Source organism: Sceloporus occidentalis, unplaced genomic scaffold (assembly GCF_023333645.1).
Source record: "Sceloporus occidentalis isolate IW3139 unplaced genomic scaffold, rSceOcc1.0.p SCAF_30, whole genome shotgun sequence".
Taxonomy (NCBI): Eukaryota; Metazoa; Chordata; class Lepidosauria; order Squamata; family Phrynosomatidae; genus Sceloporus; species Sceloporus occidentalis.
The window spans coordinates 8,292,777-8,313,049 of NW_028317010.1; the positions used below are offsets into that span (position 1 = coordinate 8,292,777).

At 36.0% G+C, this 20,273-nt stretch overlaps 1 protein-coding gene across 1 annotated transcript in view; it reads right to left on the reverse strand.

Annotated features, from left to right (window-relative positions):
• Positions 1 to 20,273, reverse strand: part of LOC149299010 (protein bicaudal C homolog 1-B) — a 75,318-nt gene that overhangs the window by 32,864 nt on the left and 22,181 nt on the right. The window contains exons 2-3 of the mRNA XM_089486940.1: positions 13,620 to 13,666; positions 7,443 to 7,512 (exon numbers count right to left, since the gene is read on the reverse strand). Of these exons, the coding sequence (XP_089343066.1) occupies positions 7,443 to 7,512; positions 13,620 to 13,666 (117 nt within the window). The remainder of the gene's footprint in view (positions 1 to 7,442; positions 7,513 to 13,619; positions 13,667 to 20,273) is intronic.

Sequence of the window (20,273 nt, forward strand, 5' to 3'; positions counted from 1 at the left end):
AATGTATATTATATCTAGAAAGGGCAGTCACAGGACAGAAATATTTCTACATACATATATACATGCACGCACTCTACAACCGCTGTAATTGGATTAGGTTTTCTAAAAAAGTGAAATTTTGAGCCAAAATGGTGAGATATCAGATACCAGCTCATACAGTTACGTTTGTCATATTGTACAGAGCTACCGAATTTGATGGCGCTATATAAGATATATATTGTGGATGCAAAATTTAACCCATTTGATGCTCCAGACAATGAATTAAACATATACCTATAGATAAGCATTAAGACCTTAAAATCAACACAATTTGTTAACATTTTTGCTGTTGTATACTCACCAAACATTAAGCCCATAGAAGATGAACTGTAATCAATGAGCCATAAAGACCTCCTTGTGGAAAAAAAAGACAGCACTGACCCTTAACCATGGTGGAGGTATTAAGAAGCCAACAGTAACAACGCTGATGTATTGCCTCTGTCATGCTTAATTAAGAGTTATAATGATAACTTTGCTCATTAATCAAAGGGAAATTCTTTCCAAGAAAGTCAAGCTAATGTTTATATATGTATTTGTATGCCATAGAATATCTAAACAATTGCCTTAACATAAGAAAAACCCTTCTAGGGAAAACCATATGGAAGAACACATGGACCCTGTAAAAATAAGATTTTCTAGGAAAACGGGGAAAAATCTCAAACTTTTTAGAGTCACTGTACTGATGAACCTCCATGAACCAAATCATTTTGGCATCATATGCCCACATCACATTAGCCTCCATTACTTAAACATCTCCATTCCTCCTTAATGGTTTAAACGTTAAAGATGACATGTAAAACCTAATGAAAACACACACTAGATATAACATTACACACACACTGTAAAAATAAGATTGTTCTGCAAACAATAGATTATCTATTGAAACATATGCCTGTAGCTAATTTTTTTTTACATTTTGTATTTATTTTTTACAGCTCTGAAACGTGGCAAGCATTTCAAAAACTAAGACCAAAAATAGTTGTGTTTCTTTACAGAAACCGAGCTGTCAAATTTTAAAAATTACAGCATGACCCAACACCCACAGAAATACACTAAAACTCTGGAGGCGCTTACTGGTATTTCATTTTTTCCCCATAGACAAGCAATACATGCATGATACAAACAAGTACTACAACTTGGTGTATACAAGATAGATGCACCAAATGGTCCTTGAAGCGCAATGAAGCTTTGGTGTAAAATCGACCCCATAGTTAAGGCGATGAGATGGCTTCCTTTAAATAGAAAGACCAAGAATGAAAAAATAGAGTATATACAAAAAAACACTTACTTCACAAGTTAAAAAACTCAGTCAGAAATAATCCGCTCAAAATAAAAACAAAGATACACAAAAAGAACATACTAACATTCCAACAGTGAGAGGTGATAGTAGAAGTGTTAAAGTCTGTACCACTAGTTAAAACATTTTCATAGTGGTACAGCTAGGGATATCGAGGCATTGATTCCCTGAAGGGTTAAGCAGCCTCTTGAGCTTTTGTAATGAAATACCTGACGCACAAAATGCCAGCTTCATCGGGGAACGGGGGAAGAAGGGAAAAAAAAAAAAAAAAAAGGAAAAAAAATAATGCATCATGAAAGCAAAAAATAAATTTATAATGAGTTTCCCATACGCGGTTCTACTTGGAGAATTTGATCACCTCAACTCTAATTAAAATGGGACATCTGTACAGGTTTAACTTTGCCAGATATGTGCAATACCCCAATAGTAATAGATAAGTAAATGCAGCTCCAAAAGAAGAAATAAAACAAAAAGCTATACAAGTATTAGTTAGTTTTTCTTCCGTTAAGGACATCAGCATCATTTTTTTTTTAAAGCCTCCTTGGGAATTTCTGGTAAACGATTTATTCAATAGCCTCAATGCAAGTCTCTTTTCCAATTATTAAACCACGTTCAAAAAGGAATCTGAAGGCCATAACATCTGGCTTAGTTATTAATATCAGTTTCACCTGATGAACTTTACACTATGTAAATTACTCTTCCTAAAGATGACCTGTCATAATAATGCAGTTCTGTATATATGTGGTTATCTTACAGTGAATATTTTGGTAAAAACCAATAGTGGAAAACATGAGAAGCGTAACTACACGATTATTAGTTTCTACCATACAAAATAAAATTATTGTTGGTACCATAAAATCCACAAAATTAGATTAAGCTTTAATCACAAAGAAAAGAGACAATTCTGGAAGATGTTCTGCTGAAGAACAAATCTCATCTTCCACAACAGTGGTCTTCTTCCAAACCACAACAGGATCTCATTTCTTCTAAACCATCTATTGGTTTTGGAAAAAGAAAAAACTTCCAAAATTATAATATCCAGATGATGGCAAATATTAAGATTCGTGATCTTCTAAAGCTGTTATTCATCACACTCCTTATATTGACAAAAAAACTAGCTGGATCAAATACTGTATTAAATCTTATGTTTTCTAGATTTCAGGAAAAAATACTATTTCTGATAAGTCAGAGAGGGTCAATAAAAACTAAATATAGTTATGTCAATTTTGTCTGCTAAATGGCAGAAATCATGAAGATACACAATTCGCATTGCACAGATGGACAACACAATGAGGGCACCTTGTTTGGGCGGCAATGACAAGACTAAACCTACATCCTAGGGTACTCATTTTTGTCTTTACACAAATGTAAAGAATTTAAAGTTCCATAAATAAATTGTGTTAAATCTAATTTGTGTACGATTAGAACTGGTTATATTAACTAATCGGAGGCCGCTGAATGAGGTGTAAAATAACCAACACTTACTTAAAGCAATGGGAAATCTGTTTTTAACTCCATACATGGAAAAAAAAAATCCCTTATTCAATTAATGGCCATAACATTTTCAACCTGCGCTCTAAAAAGGAATTAAATATCCCTGTACAGAAGAATTCATACAAAAAGCTGTCATATATTATACATTACATACAAACATGCTCTGGCTTTTGTCTCAAATCTTCATCTACCTCCATTCTTCACATATTACGTTAGACAAAAACCTTTATGGATATATGGAAGATGAAGGGAGGCACATAAATGTAGTAAAGAAGGTAGTGTATGAAAGGTGATATTCTTCAGACATGCTCACCAAATAGCATTCACTTAGAATGACTGATTAAACACTTACCAATATATATTTTATATAAGCTGCCTTTTCTGCATTTTACCCCCCCCCATATTACTTTTGTTTCATAGAAGACTTTTCTTGATTTTACCAAGAGACCGAGCAGAGACGGCGAGACAGAGCATGAAAACTCTGCGCCAATAGCTACATCTGACAAAAATTAGATAAGTCTTTGGGGTAAATTATGCCAAAAAGAGCATATTGGCAGAAATAATTTGTAAGCAAGTGTCATTATTGGGCACAACATTCTTTGAAGCGTGTACAACTTGATCCCATCACCAGGTTTAAGAATACCAAGAAACTTTTCAAATGTTTTTTGGGTGTGGGAGTGGAAGGAAAGTACTTGGCATATTATAGGGGAACTTTCTAATGACTAACACCAGTGTTGAAGGGGCTCTGCAGCAGGTATGACTGGGCTGGAAGGGTTCCACTGGAGACAGCTTGCCCCCAGGCCCCACAATGGTTACAGGTGGCCCTAACCACATGTAGTACACCACTCATTGTATTGTGTTCCCAAAGTGGTTGTTTTCCAGGCTTAGAAAACATATTACTCTACTTCTGCTCATGTGTAAAGCAGTAAAGAAAAAAAAACCTCCAACAACTAAACATTGTAACAATAATGGAAGCTAATAAGAGAAAACTAAATTGGGGATTAGGCCAGCACATTTTCAGATCTTTTAGACATTACATACATCAGAGAGCTTATGGATTGCAACACAATCATTTGGTCTTTGTGAATGTCTAATTATATATAATTTACATGCACACACATATACAGTAGATTCGGATTCAGATATCTAAAAGAAAAGGGTTCAGACATTATCAATGTTATCCAATTAGCTAAATAAGAGTGCAGATCCCACAAGAATTGAGAAGGGAAAAAAATAAATATTAAGAATAAAGTGTTGATACTCTGCTTTTGTTACTAACTAAACTGATGTAAGACGCTTGGGAATCTGAACAAGTTATGAGGTGTCTGAAAAAGAAATAGTTTTGTAGAATTGGCAAGCAAAGTTACTATCCTGAAAAGTTATTATGTAAACTGTTTTTCTGTTCATGATGTGTGATAGTCCACAGAGACATTTTAAAGGTGTAGAGTGAATACAGTGAACTTTAAAGTTTTGGTTTTTTTTGGTTTTTTTTTTTTTTTTAAAGGGCTATGGGGTGGTTGGAATGATGAATACTAATTGAACTAAGCATTTTTAAGATGGTTCATAACACTGTACAGAACAGCCATATGAGTGTTAAGGGCGTAGACCGTGCACTGCAGCCACCATACCGGACACTCAAATGGTAATGAAATCATGAATACAAATTGTGGCCTTAAACATTATTTTGTTCTTTGTGAATGAACATTTTTAAGATTGTTAAAATAAAATGTCACATCATTAAGACTTATTTTCCTCCATTATGACCTTCTGCAAATATTTCCATTGTCCATTTCCAGAACATATTTAATAGCCAATAAATTATGTTTAAATAATGTTATGCTTTTCTGGCCATGTGTTAGAAATAACTGGATGCTACCATAGCATTACACTACAGAATGCACGCATGGAATTAAAAATAAAAGTAGTGTGGATTGAAGAGCCACTGAAAAATTGAAGTAGTGTCTCATTTATGATGAAATAGAGAAATGATCAATTGTGCCAAGAAAACAGAAGAGCTAAAAAGAAAGAAAATGTAATGGCATATTGTAAAACAGCTTTTGTCAGCCACTGTAAATCATAAGCGCTGAAAATATCAATCCTTTAAAAGGAGTACCACATCACGTCTCTGGGGCCTACTCACTAAAGGGAGAGTTGACAGGAGAGTTGTGTTTTAGCTCTCTTGCGAAAGCTTGTCTGAGTATTTGGCGAAGGCACAACATGGGTGGTTTTGTATAACGCCCAGTTGGATCAGTCCTACGCACCAAATTGTGCCTTATACAGGCCAAGTGTAGCACTTCCGACTGAAAGGACTGGTCAGCATAGGCTGTTCATACCAAATGGTAAAGCAAGGGAGTTGAAACGCAAACACTTCTTCCAAATCTCCCTTTAGTGAATAAACTTCTGTAATGTATGGTCTTACTGTTTCACCCCCAAAGTCTCCACCTCCCCATAAGTGAGCTAGTATGTAGCAGAGCAAGGCCAAGAAAAGCAGAACTGGCTTAAAAGCCAGAGTCTGTTGGTGGGCATGGAGCAGCTGGTCTAAAGCCTAAAAGATTGCTGTAAATGACCAACACTAAGATGCCAATCCCACAGCCTCCAATAAGTCTGGCCATGTATATCAGTAAGGCATTAGGTACATATTCAGCTTCTACCCTCATCAGCCAGTTCCCATACAGAACCGGGACACAGACCTGGCATGACAGCAAAACCAAACTGAGATTTAAGATCCAAATCCTACAACCAAAAGCTACAGAGTGCAAAGTCTGCATCTTCATGGGCTTGCATGATCCGTCTCCTTCGCTCTGCTTGCCGTCATCTTCTCATAAGGCAGCATTACCCTGGGGTTCAGTGCGCAGAGCCTGAGAGAAGATAGAGACTTGCAGGTGCTTGCCCAAGGAGGTGCAGCCCCTGAACTAGACTGCCAGCAGACCTGGGAAGGGCTAACAATTATGGCCGACGTTGCAAATACATTTTTTAAGCGCAAATACTAGGGCATGTAACCATATTATATAGATTTTAATGCTAATCTTTCAGAATCTATTCTATTATCACAATCTGCTAGTAATATCAAATCCATATCGTACCGTACTTGGGACAACCGCTGCTTGACGACATGAAATCCTTCATATTCCCTCACTGACGCTGTGATGTTTCCAGGCACACAGCACAGTAAGGGAGCTACAGACCATGGCACTCGCACCATGAAATTTAAAAATAAGTTTTGTTTGGAAATGGGGCTACTTTATGTAGATCGTATAGCCTTGAATAAGAAATAACTGTTCAAAAAATTTATTTTTTTTATGTTAGCTGTAAACATACCTTAAAATAACTTAAAGGTTTTAAGGGTTAAGGTAACTTTTTCAAGTTACGATTTTTTTTCTCCTGCCAAGCTCCAAAAAAAATAACCATTTTAATTCGTACTCTTCCCCATATGTCCCTGGGTCAGACTCGTGTCTGTCTGTATTTCCTGTGCAGACTTAAAAGGGACAGTGACACCTAAAAAGCACACGTATCATGTAACAGGGATTTGGCCATCTTGATATACAAAAATTAGACCGGGATGATGATTCAATAGTATGAGTAAGGGAAATGCTTTGCAGTAAAAGCTGCAATATGCCTGTAAAATATGCGTTTTCAAGTGGTATAGCTATGGAAGGACTGCAAACATTAAACCTCAAAAACAAAGTGGAGAGGAAAGAATTCCTCTTTGGGAATGGATTTGAAACTTTAAGGATAGAGATCTCAACATCTTTTGCTAAAATACTTTCCAGAGGCTGTGTGCTTCAATGAAAATCATTGAGATGAATCATATTACAGCCAGCTGTGACTTAACAGGAAGCATGCCAGAATTAAACATTAAGGTTTATGTAGTTTTCTTCTTGCTCTGAAACAATACTGAGAAAATATATAAAATATAGGAAAAAACAAGTAAAAATGGTTTATTTTCCATGACACGAGTAAGAAAAATAAAGGCTCAACACCATTCAAAAATGAAATTTTAATCATAAGGGTGTATTTGAAAGCAGTTGTATACATAATATTTCTGATTTGAAGGGGAAGCACCAGCTGGATTGTAATTTTTATTCCCGTAAGGAATTACGAAGCTACAATATCAGTAGCTCTTCATGTTATCCACTGTCCACTGTGTGACAAAGGCAGAAAAGCTTAGGTTTTTGGGGGTTTTTTTTTATTCAAATGCTAGAGCAGAAAAGTGAAAAGGTGCTTTGAGTTGGACATTCTCTTTCTATTTTGTCACATTAGAATGTGGAGAAACATAAGACACAAGCTAGAACATAGCCGGCCAGAAAAATATTTTCTTAACTGGCTATAAATTCCTCTAAATCCAAGAAAATTCTATTGCCATGTGCCAGATGAGGCAAACTACTTTTAGACAGCTCTCGTATATTTAAGATCTAAATTGTGGGTCAACCAATTCTTCCCAAACCAGAACACAATATTCACTAATGACACTGTAGTTCGACAGCAATAGTTACCTTGATGTTGGAACACTGCCATTTGGCCCTTGCACAAGTCGGACAGCCCTGAAAGTCCCATCTTTCACCTTAAAACTGCATTGTCAGGCAAGCATCATCATAGAACATTTAAAAAGTACCTTTTTTTGACTTTGCTCCTATCTTCAGTTTGGACGGCCAAGCAATCTGAGTATTTGTTTCTTCCATAATCTGCAGAGAAAAAGTGCATGGATCATTTATTGGCAATTTAGAACTTCTGGGTTTTGGAATCAAACATGTTCCACAATCACAAGGGTCTAGTCAATAAAGTCACAACTCATTTAAATTTTTAACATCTAATGAAGTATATTATGCAAATGAAGCCATTTTAAACCATTTGCTTCCATATAATTGTTCTAATTTACTTTAATCTAATTGTTGCTACTAGTGAACTGAATGTATTTACAGTAAAACTAAAAAAGCAATAGTTTTAAAATATATTTGACAGGCAGATGGCAACCTCGTAAAAGGTATCAAGGTTTGTGGAAAATATTTTTTCTGCCAATAAAATCCACTTTAAAGATAAATTGGGGTGTCTAATGGGCATCTATGAGAACCAAGAATATATTGCAGGATACACATTTTAAAGAGACTAGAACATCCTACTTTAACCAGAGAGATACAAAAAAAGACTGCCATCTTCTGGGTGAATGCGGCCAACCAATCGGAAGCCCGGTACAAATTACAGTCTAGAACACTTAAGATAAAACCTCCTTTAGAATGTTAATATGGGAAAAACGCCCAAGGAGGAAACTGTAGATATAGCCTGTCAAACCGTCTGTGGCAAGTAGATGAGGCAATGAGGTGCCCCGATAACACATTAGACATCTCTCATCATCTGTTAATTAGTTTAGCGTGTGCCAAGCCATTTTGCATATTTTTGAACGTTATCAGGCTCCAATTCTTGATAAAGAAGGTATGTTAGATATTTCAATAAGCTGAGAAACAAACTTATCTTAGAAGTATAAGGTAGTATATTTTTTTCCCCAGATACAATATTGCACAACAAATTTTCTGTAATGAATGCCTGTTATTGCAACAATCCATTTCTCAAAAACTCTAGGTGAGGATTGTGATTGAATGAAAACAAATGTCTATATAACCTGAAACATGCTTTTAAATTGGTTTACAATGTACATAGGAGGACATGTATAAATGCTTAAAATTGCCATTGTACAAATAAATGGCCATGTGGCAAGTACCAACAAAATCCAAACAGCAAGCTCCTTTCTACAGGACTTAAAAAAAAGAACTGTATCAAGTCAAAGTACAAAAGAAATAAATCCAACTACAAACAAATGATCAAACAAAACTCCATGATCCCCAATGTCCATTTCCATGCAGTATCAAAAAGGGGTGTTCCAAGCCTTCCATAACACAACACACATGTTTGTACTGTGAAATTAATATGCCTTGTGCTGACAATTTGTGAAAATAAGATGCTTTGTGGTTCTTATATCATTTTAAAGCCAGATACTGGTTCTTTAATTGACTAAAAGCAGTATGGAGCCAAAGTGAGTCAGCCTTATCTTTTACACATTTTTTGCTGAAATGACATCTTCACTCTAATGATAAACATGTGTTGATCTTTTAAGACGTCAACTTAAATAACCACTTCAAAATAATAAGTTATTCAAGATATGAATGCGATTGTGAAATGTGGACCCCTAAATAATGACTAGTACTAGAAGAACTTCAGGTTGCAAACACAGTGTCTTAAAAATGTAAACATAACCCAAACAGAAAACCAAACTTATTTTACAGTGTTATTGTATTATAGCAGTTCCTTTTGCCAGACTTTGTGTTAGAAATCAAAAAAAGGACACCTGATGGAGAGTTAGTGATCTTTCAACGCATGATGCAGAGGGCCTCCATGTTACACATTGTGAAAAGTAGATCATGGTAATTTTTTTTTTTCTCTATCTACACGTTTGTCCGGCTTTTGCCCGTAAGAATTAATAGCCAGCTAAAACAATTTATAGAGGTCTTTCTTGATTGACATTTGAGTCCTTTTCAAGGGCAACTGTTGAAGCAAGAGCTTTTTGCCAACTTTTTGGAAATTACCTATATGCCTTGTTAAATCTGTAATGCAGCCAAACATCGGTCCACACAAGTGGACTTTGGTAAGCATTGTATATTCACAAGGCCGACTTTATGTCCTGTGACATTATGAATTCATCATTTAGTGACTGGAACATGGAATTTAGACAGGTTTCCTGTCATAATCCTGCATAAGATATATACAATATGCATAGTGGATATCATACACAATGTATACATTTTCAAAGAATTATGACAAGCATAGTAATCCAGATCCAAACAAGGAATACTTATGCATATCGATTCAGATGTAAGATAAAGTCCCATATCAAGAAGTACTCTGCAAAGCGTGGGCTGGTCCTACACTCGCATGTAGACGCTACGCCCTTTTAAATAAAACATAGGGAGAAACATCAAAGAAGAAATCCACCCAGTTAGCGTCTTTGGCCAAGTCTGTTGCTTCCAAGTGTCCAAAGAAAAAAAATGATTGTATAATTTTGCCTGCCAGATAGAACTCACAGAAAACCCAAATCGCAATAGACATTCTTTACAGATTTACCCAGCATGCTTGTCTTCCCATAAGCAGTGTTGCAGTACACCTAAACATTGGTGCAATATGCAATATAAACAGAAATTGTCAACTGGTATATTATGCTACTTCCCCCCACCTTTTCATGAATCTTGAGAAGGGTGAATATTAGACCCAAGATTTTACAGTACATTTACTATTAGCCTACATAGAACATTGATGTGGGCATAGATTAACAAATTCAGTTTTGGGGATTATTTACCGAGGCGTCTGATCTGGGAATGGCCAAAGCAGTTGAGCTTTTCTTGGGAGGAAGTTTAACCATCCAAGGGCAACTATCTTGATCCATCTTACAAGAGAGAAACCTGACGAGGTTGGGTGCTTTAATGCATATTTGGAAAGGCAGAATATTGTGTAAATGACTAACCTCAACCCCTTCTGTTTCTGTGTGGGATATTTTTTTTTTTTTTTTACTTCTAGTTCAACAGTAGGGTTGAATTTATGGACATATGTCTACGTTTCCAACCTAAATTACTATGTTACAAAACAAAATATATTTTTTCAAATTAAACTCTTTGGGAAGTGGTGATTTTGTATAAAAATAAATACAATGTACCAGGTCATAGCCATCTGATTTAACACTCTATATGCCGTATAGTTTTCAGTTCTCCACTTGCCATATTATACAAAATAGATGACTGGTTATTACTGCAAACAGTAGGTATTATACCCGTTTACAGCAGTATTTTAACATCCGTTATAAAGCATAAACGTTCAAATATGCAGCAGAATGTCTGAAATTCCACCATATAAAGCAGACGAGTCCATATTATAGTTTGAACTCAATGGAAAGTGCCAAGGGAAGCTATTTCTATGTACAACTAAGCATATTGTAGCATTCTACATACTGCTGAAGACCTCATATACCCAATACAGTATTCACAAAACTGAAAAACACAAACTTGGTGGGAATAATGTTGGCCGCCAACAGATCTGTTGGAGAGAATGGTTAATCAAAAATGTTACGCTTTCATTCTAATTTTAACATGGGTTTTCTGAATTGTTTTACGACAACTAAGAGCTTTTCAAGTGCCAAGTGTTACTCATGATATGGCAAGTATATTCTCAGTAACTAATATACCTTCTAATGAAAATTAGATTAGAAACTCCTGGAGATTGGGTGGAAACAGAATGAAGGGTTTTTTCCATCCTCCTATGACAGATATTCGTCTTAGAGGCTCAAGAGACCTGTGGCAAGTCAGCTATGTAACATTAGGTTTATTTTACTTCCTGCCTAATCTAGAAAGTTCGACACTAAAACATTTTTTTGCACTCTTTTGGAAGTCTTTATTATCCTAAACTGGATAGAAAAGCAGAGGGTGGCTGTATCAGATGATACAACAGAACACTGAAGAAAATGCATTGACATTTTTAATGAATAAGCTTTTGGGAACACTTAAAATTACCTGTAAAATTTTACAGATCCCTGCACTCTGTCCTAAAGAGTCTTCCAATGTAGCCCATGGAGGAAAACCTCAAACTCCTCAATTTAAATTTAATCTCTGAAATTAGCCCTTGGAGTTGCGAATGTCCCCAACAACTGGGGGGGGGGGGGTGTCTCATGTTTATATTATAAAAAGCCATATACATATTTAGCTCATCCAATACAGTGCTGTATATAGTAACAGTTTAACATAGGAATAAAACAAATAGAAAAGCAGATGAATCACTGGTTTTATGAATGAAACCATAAAGTAAAAGCCCAATTAAAAGGTTTAGAATGAAAAAAATAAAATTAAGGTTTTTGTGAATGCTAACCTATGTTACTGTATACAGCACTGTATTTATGCCAAAATAAAGATTTATTCCATTGGTTTTACCTAACAAAAAAAAATAAAAATATTCCAGCTGCATGCACAAAGATGTATGTGAACTAAAAGCAATATACATTTGCTATTTAATTCCTAACACACAAATGTAATAAAAACTTACACCAGGTAAGAGAACTACTCATACCGATTCAATTTTTTTTTTACCAGCAATGTTTATTAATATTAAAGTATGGTTGTATTTTAACCCAAGGGACTCTACCTACATTTTTTTTTTTTTTAGTTTTTTATGCCTAGTTCAACATCTGTAAATGGGACTTGTTTCTTTTTAAAACAAAGGATGAATAAACAGAACATGGAAAATCTGTCACATTCCTAAATCATCAATTCTTACTCTGGAAATTACACTAAAATATTCCAAACTATGATCTTTCTTTAAACATAATATGGTTCAGCCCAAAGAAAAAAATGCAACTTAGCACGGAGTTACTGTAGACATTAAACACCGTCTCCGATAATGAGAAACATTCCAATGGTTGAATGGCAAATGATGGCCAAGTTCATAGACTGAGTCAGGTAACTAAGGACTTTAATGTAAAAATGCCTATAAATTGTTTCATAATGAATAATCTGTTTTTCATCAGGAAACCTCATGGTTCAAAGATTTTTATGATGTACATAAAAATAAAAATAAAAAAAAATGATCAGCATTAAAATACTAACAACGGTAGGATTAGGAGAGCTGTAATTACTAGACTTGTGCATTCGGGCGAACATGAAAACGAACACGAAGGGTGCGTTTTCGTTGTCCAGCTTGAATATTGAAGAAACTAACTTGGCAGCGGCAAAACATTTACGGAGCCACACAACACGAAAAATCTTCACCTGCTGGCGACCAATAGAGTTTAAAATCCTGGCGCCAAAGCTGCTGCGTAGTGCATATTGCGTTAACCCCGTATTAACCCCTTCAAAAAAATAAATAAATAAATAAAGCAGAAGAAAAATAAAAACGAATGAAGAATGTACACGAATATTTCGCCCAAACTGAACACAGGAACGGGCAAATATTCGCGGAATACGAAGATTTGGCCGGCGCCCAATTAGCATCCATGGTTAGGACCAATACATTGGATATTTATTTTGTTATGGGTTAACTTGTGACATCAATACATATGCTACTTTGACAATTTAAGGTTATAGACTTTGGATTAGGACTCGATAGCTTTAAGTCCCAAACTCTGTTTATGGAAGGAAGCCATGTGTATTCTATCAACTCCTATTACTGGCACCAATGTAAAAATACAAAAAGCGTTACATAAGCAGAGTGCATAAAGATTAGCATAGAATAATACAAAAATACGCAGAAAATCTGTCTTTCTTCAAATACCGATGAGATACGCGTCACAATAAAATGTGTTTGTTTTGTATTCGTCACTATAGAAACGAGAACTACACTATTTTTCAGGCATGAGGGTTCAGGAAGATATGTTAGATTAACAGTGACAGAAATTTACAGAAGTGAAGATGTGCGCCAAAAATAAGCTTAAATACTGGATCTAAGTGTGGGTTTAAATACCAGGGGAGGTAACTAGTAAATGCCAGGGCATCTGCTATTTAAAGCATTCCAGGATACAGCCCAGGTGCATGGTTTCTAAACTCCTTATAAACCCACTACAGTTGTATACGAGGCAATACTCAAAGCTGCAGAAGGATCTAATGCGAGCGATTCCTATATACATGTATACCACATGCAAGAAATATATACATGACATTTCATGGGAAATATAATTTAGGATAAATCCCCTCATTGGACTAATTATATATATATATATATATATATATATATATATTATATTTACTTTAACACACATAAACCTTACCTTCTGAAAGAAATCTTCACCACTTTTGCCCTTTCCTTCTGCAGCAGCTGTAAAACCAAAAACAAAATAAGCACTAAGTAGACAGTAATAAAATGTGTGTATTGATATTTATTAATGTGTAATCATCAACTAGACTTAATTTACTGGCAAACACACACAAGTGGACAGGCACAATGTTCTTGGCTAGGAGGCTGGTGTTTCTAACAAGCAACATGTAGACCCTTAGACATGGTGGCCAGTGGACATTAACACGCAACCCACTAATAAAACAGATTTGTCACCTTTTTTGATAGGATTTATTTTAAAAAATGTTATGGGGTAGGTCTACATGAAGAAAAAAAAAAAATCGTAATTAACCACCAGGACCGATTGATCAAAAAAAAATAAAAAAAAATAAAAAAAAAAGGCCAATTGACGTATGTAAAAGATATGAAAATGATTTGTTTAGTATTCATATTTTACAGATATTTAACAAATGCTAGTCATATAGTTTAAGGGTTTAGAAAAGGACATAAATTTCAGAAAACCCATGATGTGATAGATTTTTTTTTCTTTTACAATCGTTAAAACATGAGTAATATTAAACAGTAAAACATCCTATAAATGGTCACAAGTACCCCACGGTGGGCATGAATGTCGTCAATAACTACTTACATTATGGGGCAAGAGCTTTATGGCAGCTCCACCTTGTTCTAGCCACAGTTTGTTAAAGTACACCAAACCACGTTTGATAGCAAGCATGTCTTAAAAAGTAAATATTTCACTAGAAAACTATTGGTTACATCTTCTAGTAGCTTTAATGTAAAATGACAAATCCATAAAGCCCAATACACAATCCAATCCATTAATTTGCAACAGGTATCTGTATTCATATACATGGACAGGCTATGAAGCAGACATGTAGTTTGCTCATCTTATGTCAATTCCTCTTTTTAAACCACTGTTTACATATATTATTCATTTCTTTTTAATTTTCTTTAGTAGTCTGCCATATCACGTTTCAGTTCCTTTCATTTCAAGAAATACTGAATCGCATGGGTTTGCTCCAATAAAAATAACTACTAGTTGAAACAGGTGTTGAACATTAGTGTTCACAGAACAAGGTTGGTTTATATAATTATATAGGAAAGCACGTCTAAATTGTAATCCATTGACTGAAATATCAAATGTGACTTGTATACAATAAAAATGCTTACTGTTGCAAAAAAGTAGAGCATGAGAAATAAAAACTAAAATGTTCCACAGGAATAAAACTGTCCATTTTAACAGTCTTAAAACTTGGTGTCTGATCGGACAGAGCTGGTCAGACTAGAAGACTTGCCATCATTCAAGACAAATAAAAGCAATTTTTCTATGAAATTATCTTTTTAAAGGACTAGCCATTCATTACAAAGGGGCCCTTTATTAGTTCTTAAATCGAAGGCAACAGACAACACAAAATTAACCAGAATACTTGTGTAATAAGTAATGTTTTGCATTTTGTTCTTAAATGTTCACCCTAATAAAAGCAAAAAAAAAAAAAAACAGCATTTTAAACCTGACAATTTAAAAATCACCACACATCCAGACGAAATAAAAAACAAACAAAAAAAAACAACTTTAATCTCAATTGGTTCTCCAAAAGTTAACAATTGCGTTCAATTAAGCTTAACTAGGTAAAATGTGTCCACATCCACTTGATACTACCTGAAAGAAATCCATCTTTACGTGTATATCATATTGCCGTTATAACCGTTTTACATACATGTGAGTTGTAATTGAAACATGCATATAATACATTAACTGCAAAAAAGATCATCAAATAAATGAAAAACAAGGGCGCATGGGGGGGCGGTTGTACACAACTAAGACAAAAACTTTCTGGGAAGCTAGCCATCGATTTACTGTAATTTAATGTAAAAGTACAGGAAGGCTTTCACCAATTATGAAGATAAACTTGCCAGAATTCTGTCAAGCTTCCCTGGTTTAACTATGTTGTATTTAACACTGTAGCATATTCTTTTGAAACAGTTAACTCACTTTCAACAAGTTGTTTGCAAACAAATTGAAACAAAAACCCTATCCCCCCCCTCCCCCCCAAAATAATGCATGCAAGGCTATGCAATACAGGCCTACATCAAACTTCATCTGGTTACAAAAGTGTTAATTTGACTGCATCACAGTATACATGCACCAAGTGATAGACCGGACTGCTTCTACAAAGTTGTTTATGGCCTTTATCCTGTGTGTTCTTTTTGGCGCTCATAGTCTTAAGTTAATTAGTGCCAATGAACATTTAGACTGATTACAGTATCACTAGCCATTCGTTTGATTTCTGGGTAAGTCTAATCCACGTGGGCCAGGCCTATCAAACATATTATTCACCCTTAAAGAGTTTAGGCTGGAACAGAAAGGCTAAATGAAAGTCATTGATATATTGGCTCCAGTACTGTGGCCTGGGATGATCTGCTCAAGAGCCAACATCAACAGTGACATTTAGCATTTAATAATGTAATTTGTGACATGTCAACATGTACTTAACTAGCATGGGAGCCTAAATTTAGAGAATAAATTATGTTGCGCCATAAAGTAACTGTGAAAGTAGTATCTCCTACTTATAATGAACAAGCAATTGCATTTAATAGTTTTTTGCTTAAAAACAGCTATGGGGAACACCAGAGCAGGGGAAACAAGTGGCATCAGTATTTCCCACAATAGACAGCTATTAGATATAATCTGAATGATTTAAAAAAAAAAGACTCTACATAGGACAAGTACTATGTCCCTAGTTGACTAACAATGTATATTTAACAAAATAGCTTCTTTTTATGGAACCAGTGCAGCTAATTCTTATTCAATAAAGGACATTTGTTGTTCTCCAGTTGAAGTCTGTTAATGGTTAGCAGCAGGAGTTACTCATTGTGAAGGATATTGGGAGAAATCACATCCAAAAGAGAGAAGTTGGGGGATAAATGGTGTTTTAAAATACATACAGCCTCCTGCCACTAATCATGTTGATGCATACAGATATAGTCTTAGGTGAACAAATATGGAAAAAAATAGCTTGGGACAGAAAGTTTATCTAGCAGACTACAGCACAGCTAGCTTGTGAATTATTACTCAGTGCTGTACAAGAAATGTCCTTCCAGTTAATAATTGCTACAAGGAGTAGTGTGGTTGCATGTGCTGAAATACCAGTTACCATACATTACATATATTTGCTTTAGGACCCAAATACTTATAAAAAAAAAAAATATAAAACAAAAGTTTGGATCCCAAGTACGGACAGTCACATTGTTTTAGAGTACCAACATATAGCCTCTAAAAGACGTATAGCACGTACTGCTATGAAAAGTTACAAGCTATGTATAGTAAATAATTGGATCAAGATTTTACTTAGAGGAACTTCTAGCAAAATAAAATTTATACTGCAGATCAAACTACATAGCTTGTGGTTTTTCTTTGTTCAAGTAGAGTTTTGGATAGATTCTGGTTTAAAAAAAACCGTCTTCCTACAGGACCTTCGTGGTATACACATTAATGGGTATTTAAATACATACAATTCCGCTTATTTTAATATGTAAACACGATTACACAGATTTAATCTATGGAACAAAAAGATACAAAATAAAAAAAAATTAAAAAAAAAAAACGCATCATCAATATATCACTACTTGAAGGCCAAGTCCCAATAAGACATCTGCTCCTGCATTATTTTAACAAATCTTTTTCTGAGTCACTACATATCGTTTATATCACGGCGATCTGCAAACATAAAAATGTTCGCCTGTGAGAAGGGGGCATATGTAAAGTGCGTTCTGTTAGTTCCACAGTTATGTTACAAATGAAAAAAAAACTCAGAAGGCTGCAGGGCAAGTAACCCAATACTTGAGTTCTGACCACACTTCCTACGTGTTATTATTTTATGGAACGAATAAGGTCCAAATTCAGACAGCATTTTTTAAACACAATTTAGGCTCTCTTATCAAAACACAAATGCCATTAGCAATTAACTATTCAATTACCCAAAGGGTGTTCCTTGAAGAAAAAAAAAATACATAAAATGAAATATTATACACCAACGCTACCTCGTTAAGTGGCCTCTTTTTTTTTTTATAGGCAGGTTCACCCTTGTCCCGGATTCCTATAACTGGAAACCACAATGTATTTCGCTTGAATGATTAAGGGACTGCAGCTAAACCCATCACTAAACACACACGTACAACAGATACATAGTTTTGTGGATATTGATGTGGCATCTTATAAATGAGATGTAGATCAGTATCAAACCCCGCCACCCAAAACCAAGGATTTAATAAAGGCCTAACAGCATAAAGCAACATTGAAATTAGCCAAAGTTGCTTAACATTAAGGGGTTTCTAGAATCGGATGATGCTGGGCGAGTCAGTGGGGATTTTTATAGAAATTGTACCATTTTCCTTGCTCTTATTTCAACAACTCAAGTCAGTTTTCTTGGTCATTTCTACCAAAAAAAGCGGCCCACGTTTGCAGCTTGTATTGTATGATAGCAGAAATATATTTTATTCAAGTTTGTTTTCTTCAAGGTCGACGCAAACGTCTCCAGATATTTTTGATGGAAAACCATCAAAAACCTCTGCTAGCGGAACACCAGCAAGAGGAATACTTCAAATATGCAGGTGGCTATCTATTACTAACCATTTCCACACAGCTGTAACAGGACACTTCTTGCTTGCGCAAAGCCCAGCTTCCATCTTATGCCTCCTCGAACTCCTAATACATTGTAAATTGATTAATAACCTAAAAGGAGATCCCCAACCATTTATAAACGCTCTGCTGTCTCCATTTTGGATTTCATTGGATTGATTTGTCGTGTCAAACGTATTAACACCGTCCAACATGTTAAATAGCCGAAGAGACATTTGTTTGAAAGATATGTTGGCTTCTTCTGTGGCCAAGTACTGTACTGTGACTTTTACAATACTTTGTAGAACACCGATAAACATTCAGAGTTTATGGGACTGAGGAATGAAAGAGATCGATCTTAAGAATTTCAAACCAAACACTAGATATTGCATAGTTACCCTCAAGTAATCGGCAAAGAGAAGGGGAAAAAAAAAAAAAAGAAAAAAAAAGGGGGGGGGGGGTCATTAAAGGGGATAATGGGCAACTAAACATGGCTTGAATTTATGACAATAAAACCCAGAAAAGGAAAACTCTGGTGGTAGAACATAAGAGCGGTGACCCCTATCTCAAACATTTTGCCCACAATTAATGATCGTATTTAACACTCATGTATCTTAATTCCAGTGCTAATTGGGAGAAATAAAGGAGAAGCAGAGACGCACAAGAGTCAAAACTACTAGACTTTTGGTTTGCATGTCAACCAGTGGCAGTGATGTGCCCAGTCACTCAAAAACCCAGTCTATCTTAAAACCTCTTGTAAATACAGATCTTATTTTCTTGTAGTACGTTTAAACTGACTGAAAATTGTTGTAACATGAGACCATCGTACACATTCATTCTTATGACACCATGATCTTGTCTGCCATGTACAGCGTACTTCGCCCTTTCACCTACGGCTGTTTCTCAAAAAGTAAATATCCAATTAATGCACCAAGCAAGTATGCAGGAAGTTCCACAGCTGCTGCGCAGATCCGCAAAAAGAGTCTGGAATTCCCTTTTTAACCACAAATACAATGCACAACTTTTCCAAAAGAAATAGCGAGTGTGGTGTTTATTATAGTGAAGACAGACATTTAAGTAATCTTATTATGCAAAATGTAACCCTTTCACAGTTGCTTACTTTCATGATCTCACGTAAGTGCGATTTCATTTTTCTCTGGAAAAAACGTCCCAGTATAGCCTCATTTTAGATATTGGATTTAAAAACGCATGGGGAATCTCCCAAGAATCTAAGTTAATGATCTACTTGGTGAATATATAACATAGTATATTTCCACAATACAGAGGCGTATATAGGGTATGGCAGCCATGGCACGTGCCATGGGCGCCATCTCAAGGGGGGCGCCGGTGAGCGGCTTTTAAATGCCGCTCACCGGCATTTTTTATTTTTTTTTGATGCGGAGGAGAGAGAGGGGCGTCTAGCAACTGCTCGGCGCCCCTCATTCTCCTCCACGAGCCCTCTACCCCCATCCCGGTGCCGGCATTTCATGCAGAGCGCCGCAATATGCCGGCATATTGCGGCGCTCTGCATGAAATGCCGGCACCAGCGAGCGGCTTTTAAACACTGATGCGGAGGAGATAGAGGGGCTCCTCCGCATCAGTGTTTAAAAGCCGCTCGCTGGTGCCCGCTGCTTCACTGCTGGGCGCCGAAATATGACGTCATATTACGGCGCTCAGCAGTGAAGCAGCGGGCACCAGCGAGCGGTGCAGGAAGACAGCAACATCGTGCTCCCGTCGCTGGACTTCAAGGTGAGAGGGGGGGGTTAAAAAGTGATAAGGGAGGGGGTTAAAAAGTGGTAAGGGAGGGAGGGAGGTAAAAAGTGGTAAGGGAGGGAGGGAGGGGGTTAAAAAGTGGTGAGGGAGGGAGGGGGTTAAAAAGTGGTAAGGAAGGAAGGGAGGGGGTGGGTTAAAAAGTGATGAGGGAGGGGGGGTAGATATAAGTAAAGAGTGTGCATTAATGTGTGGATGCATTGAGTGAATGAGAGAGAGCATGAGTTAATGTGTGGATGA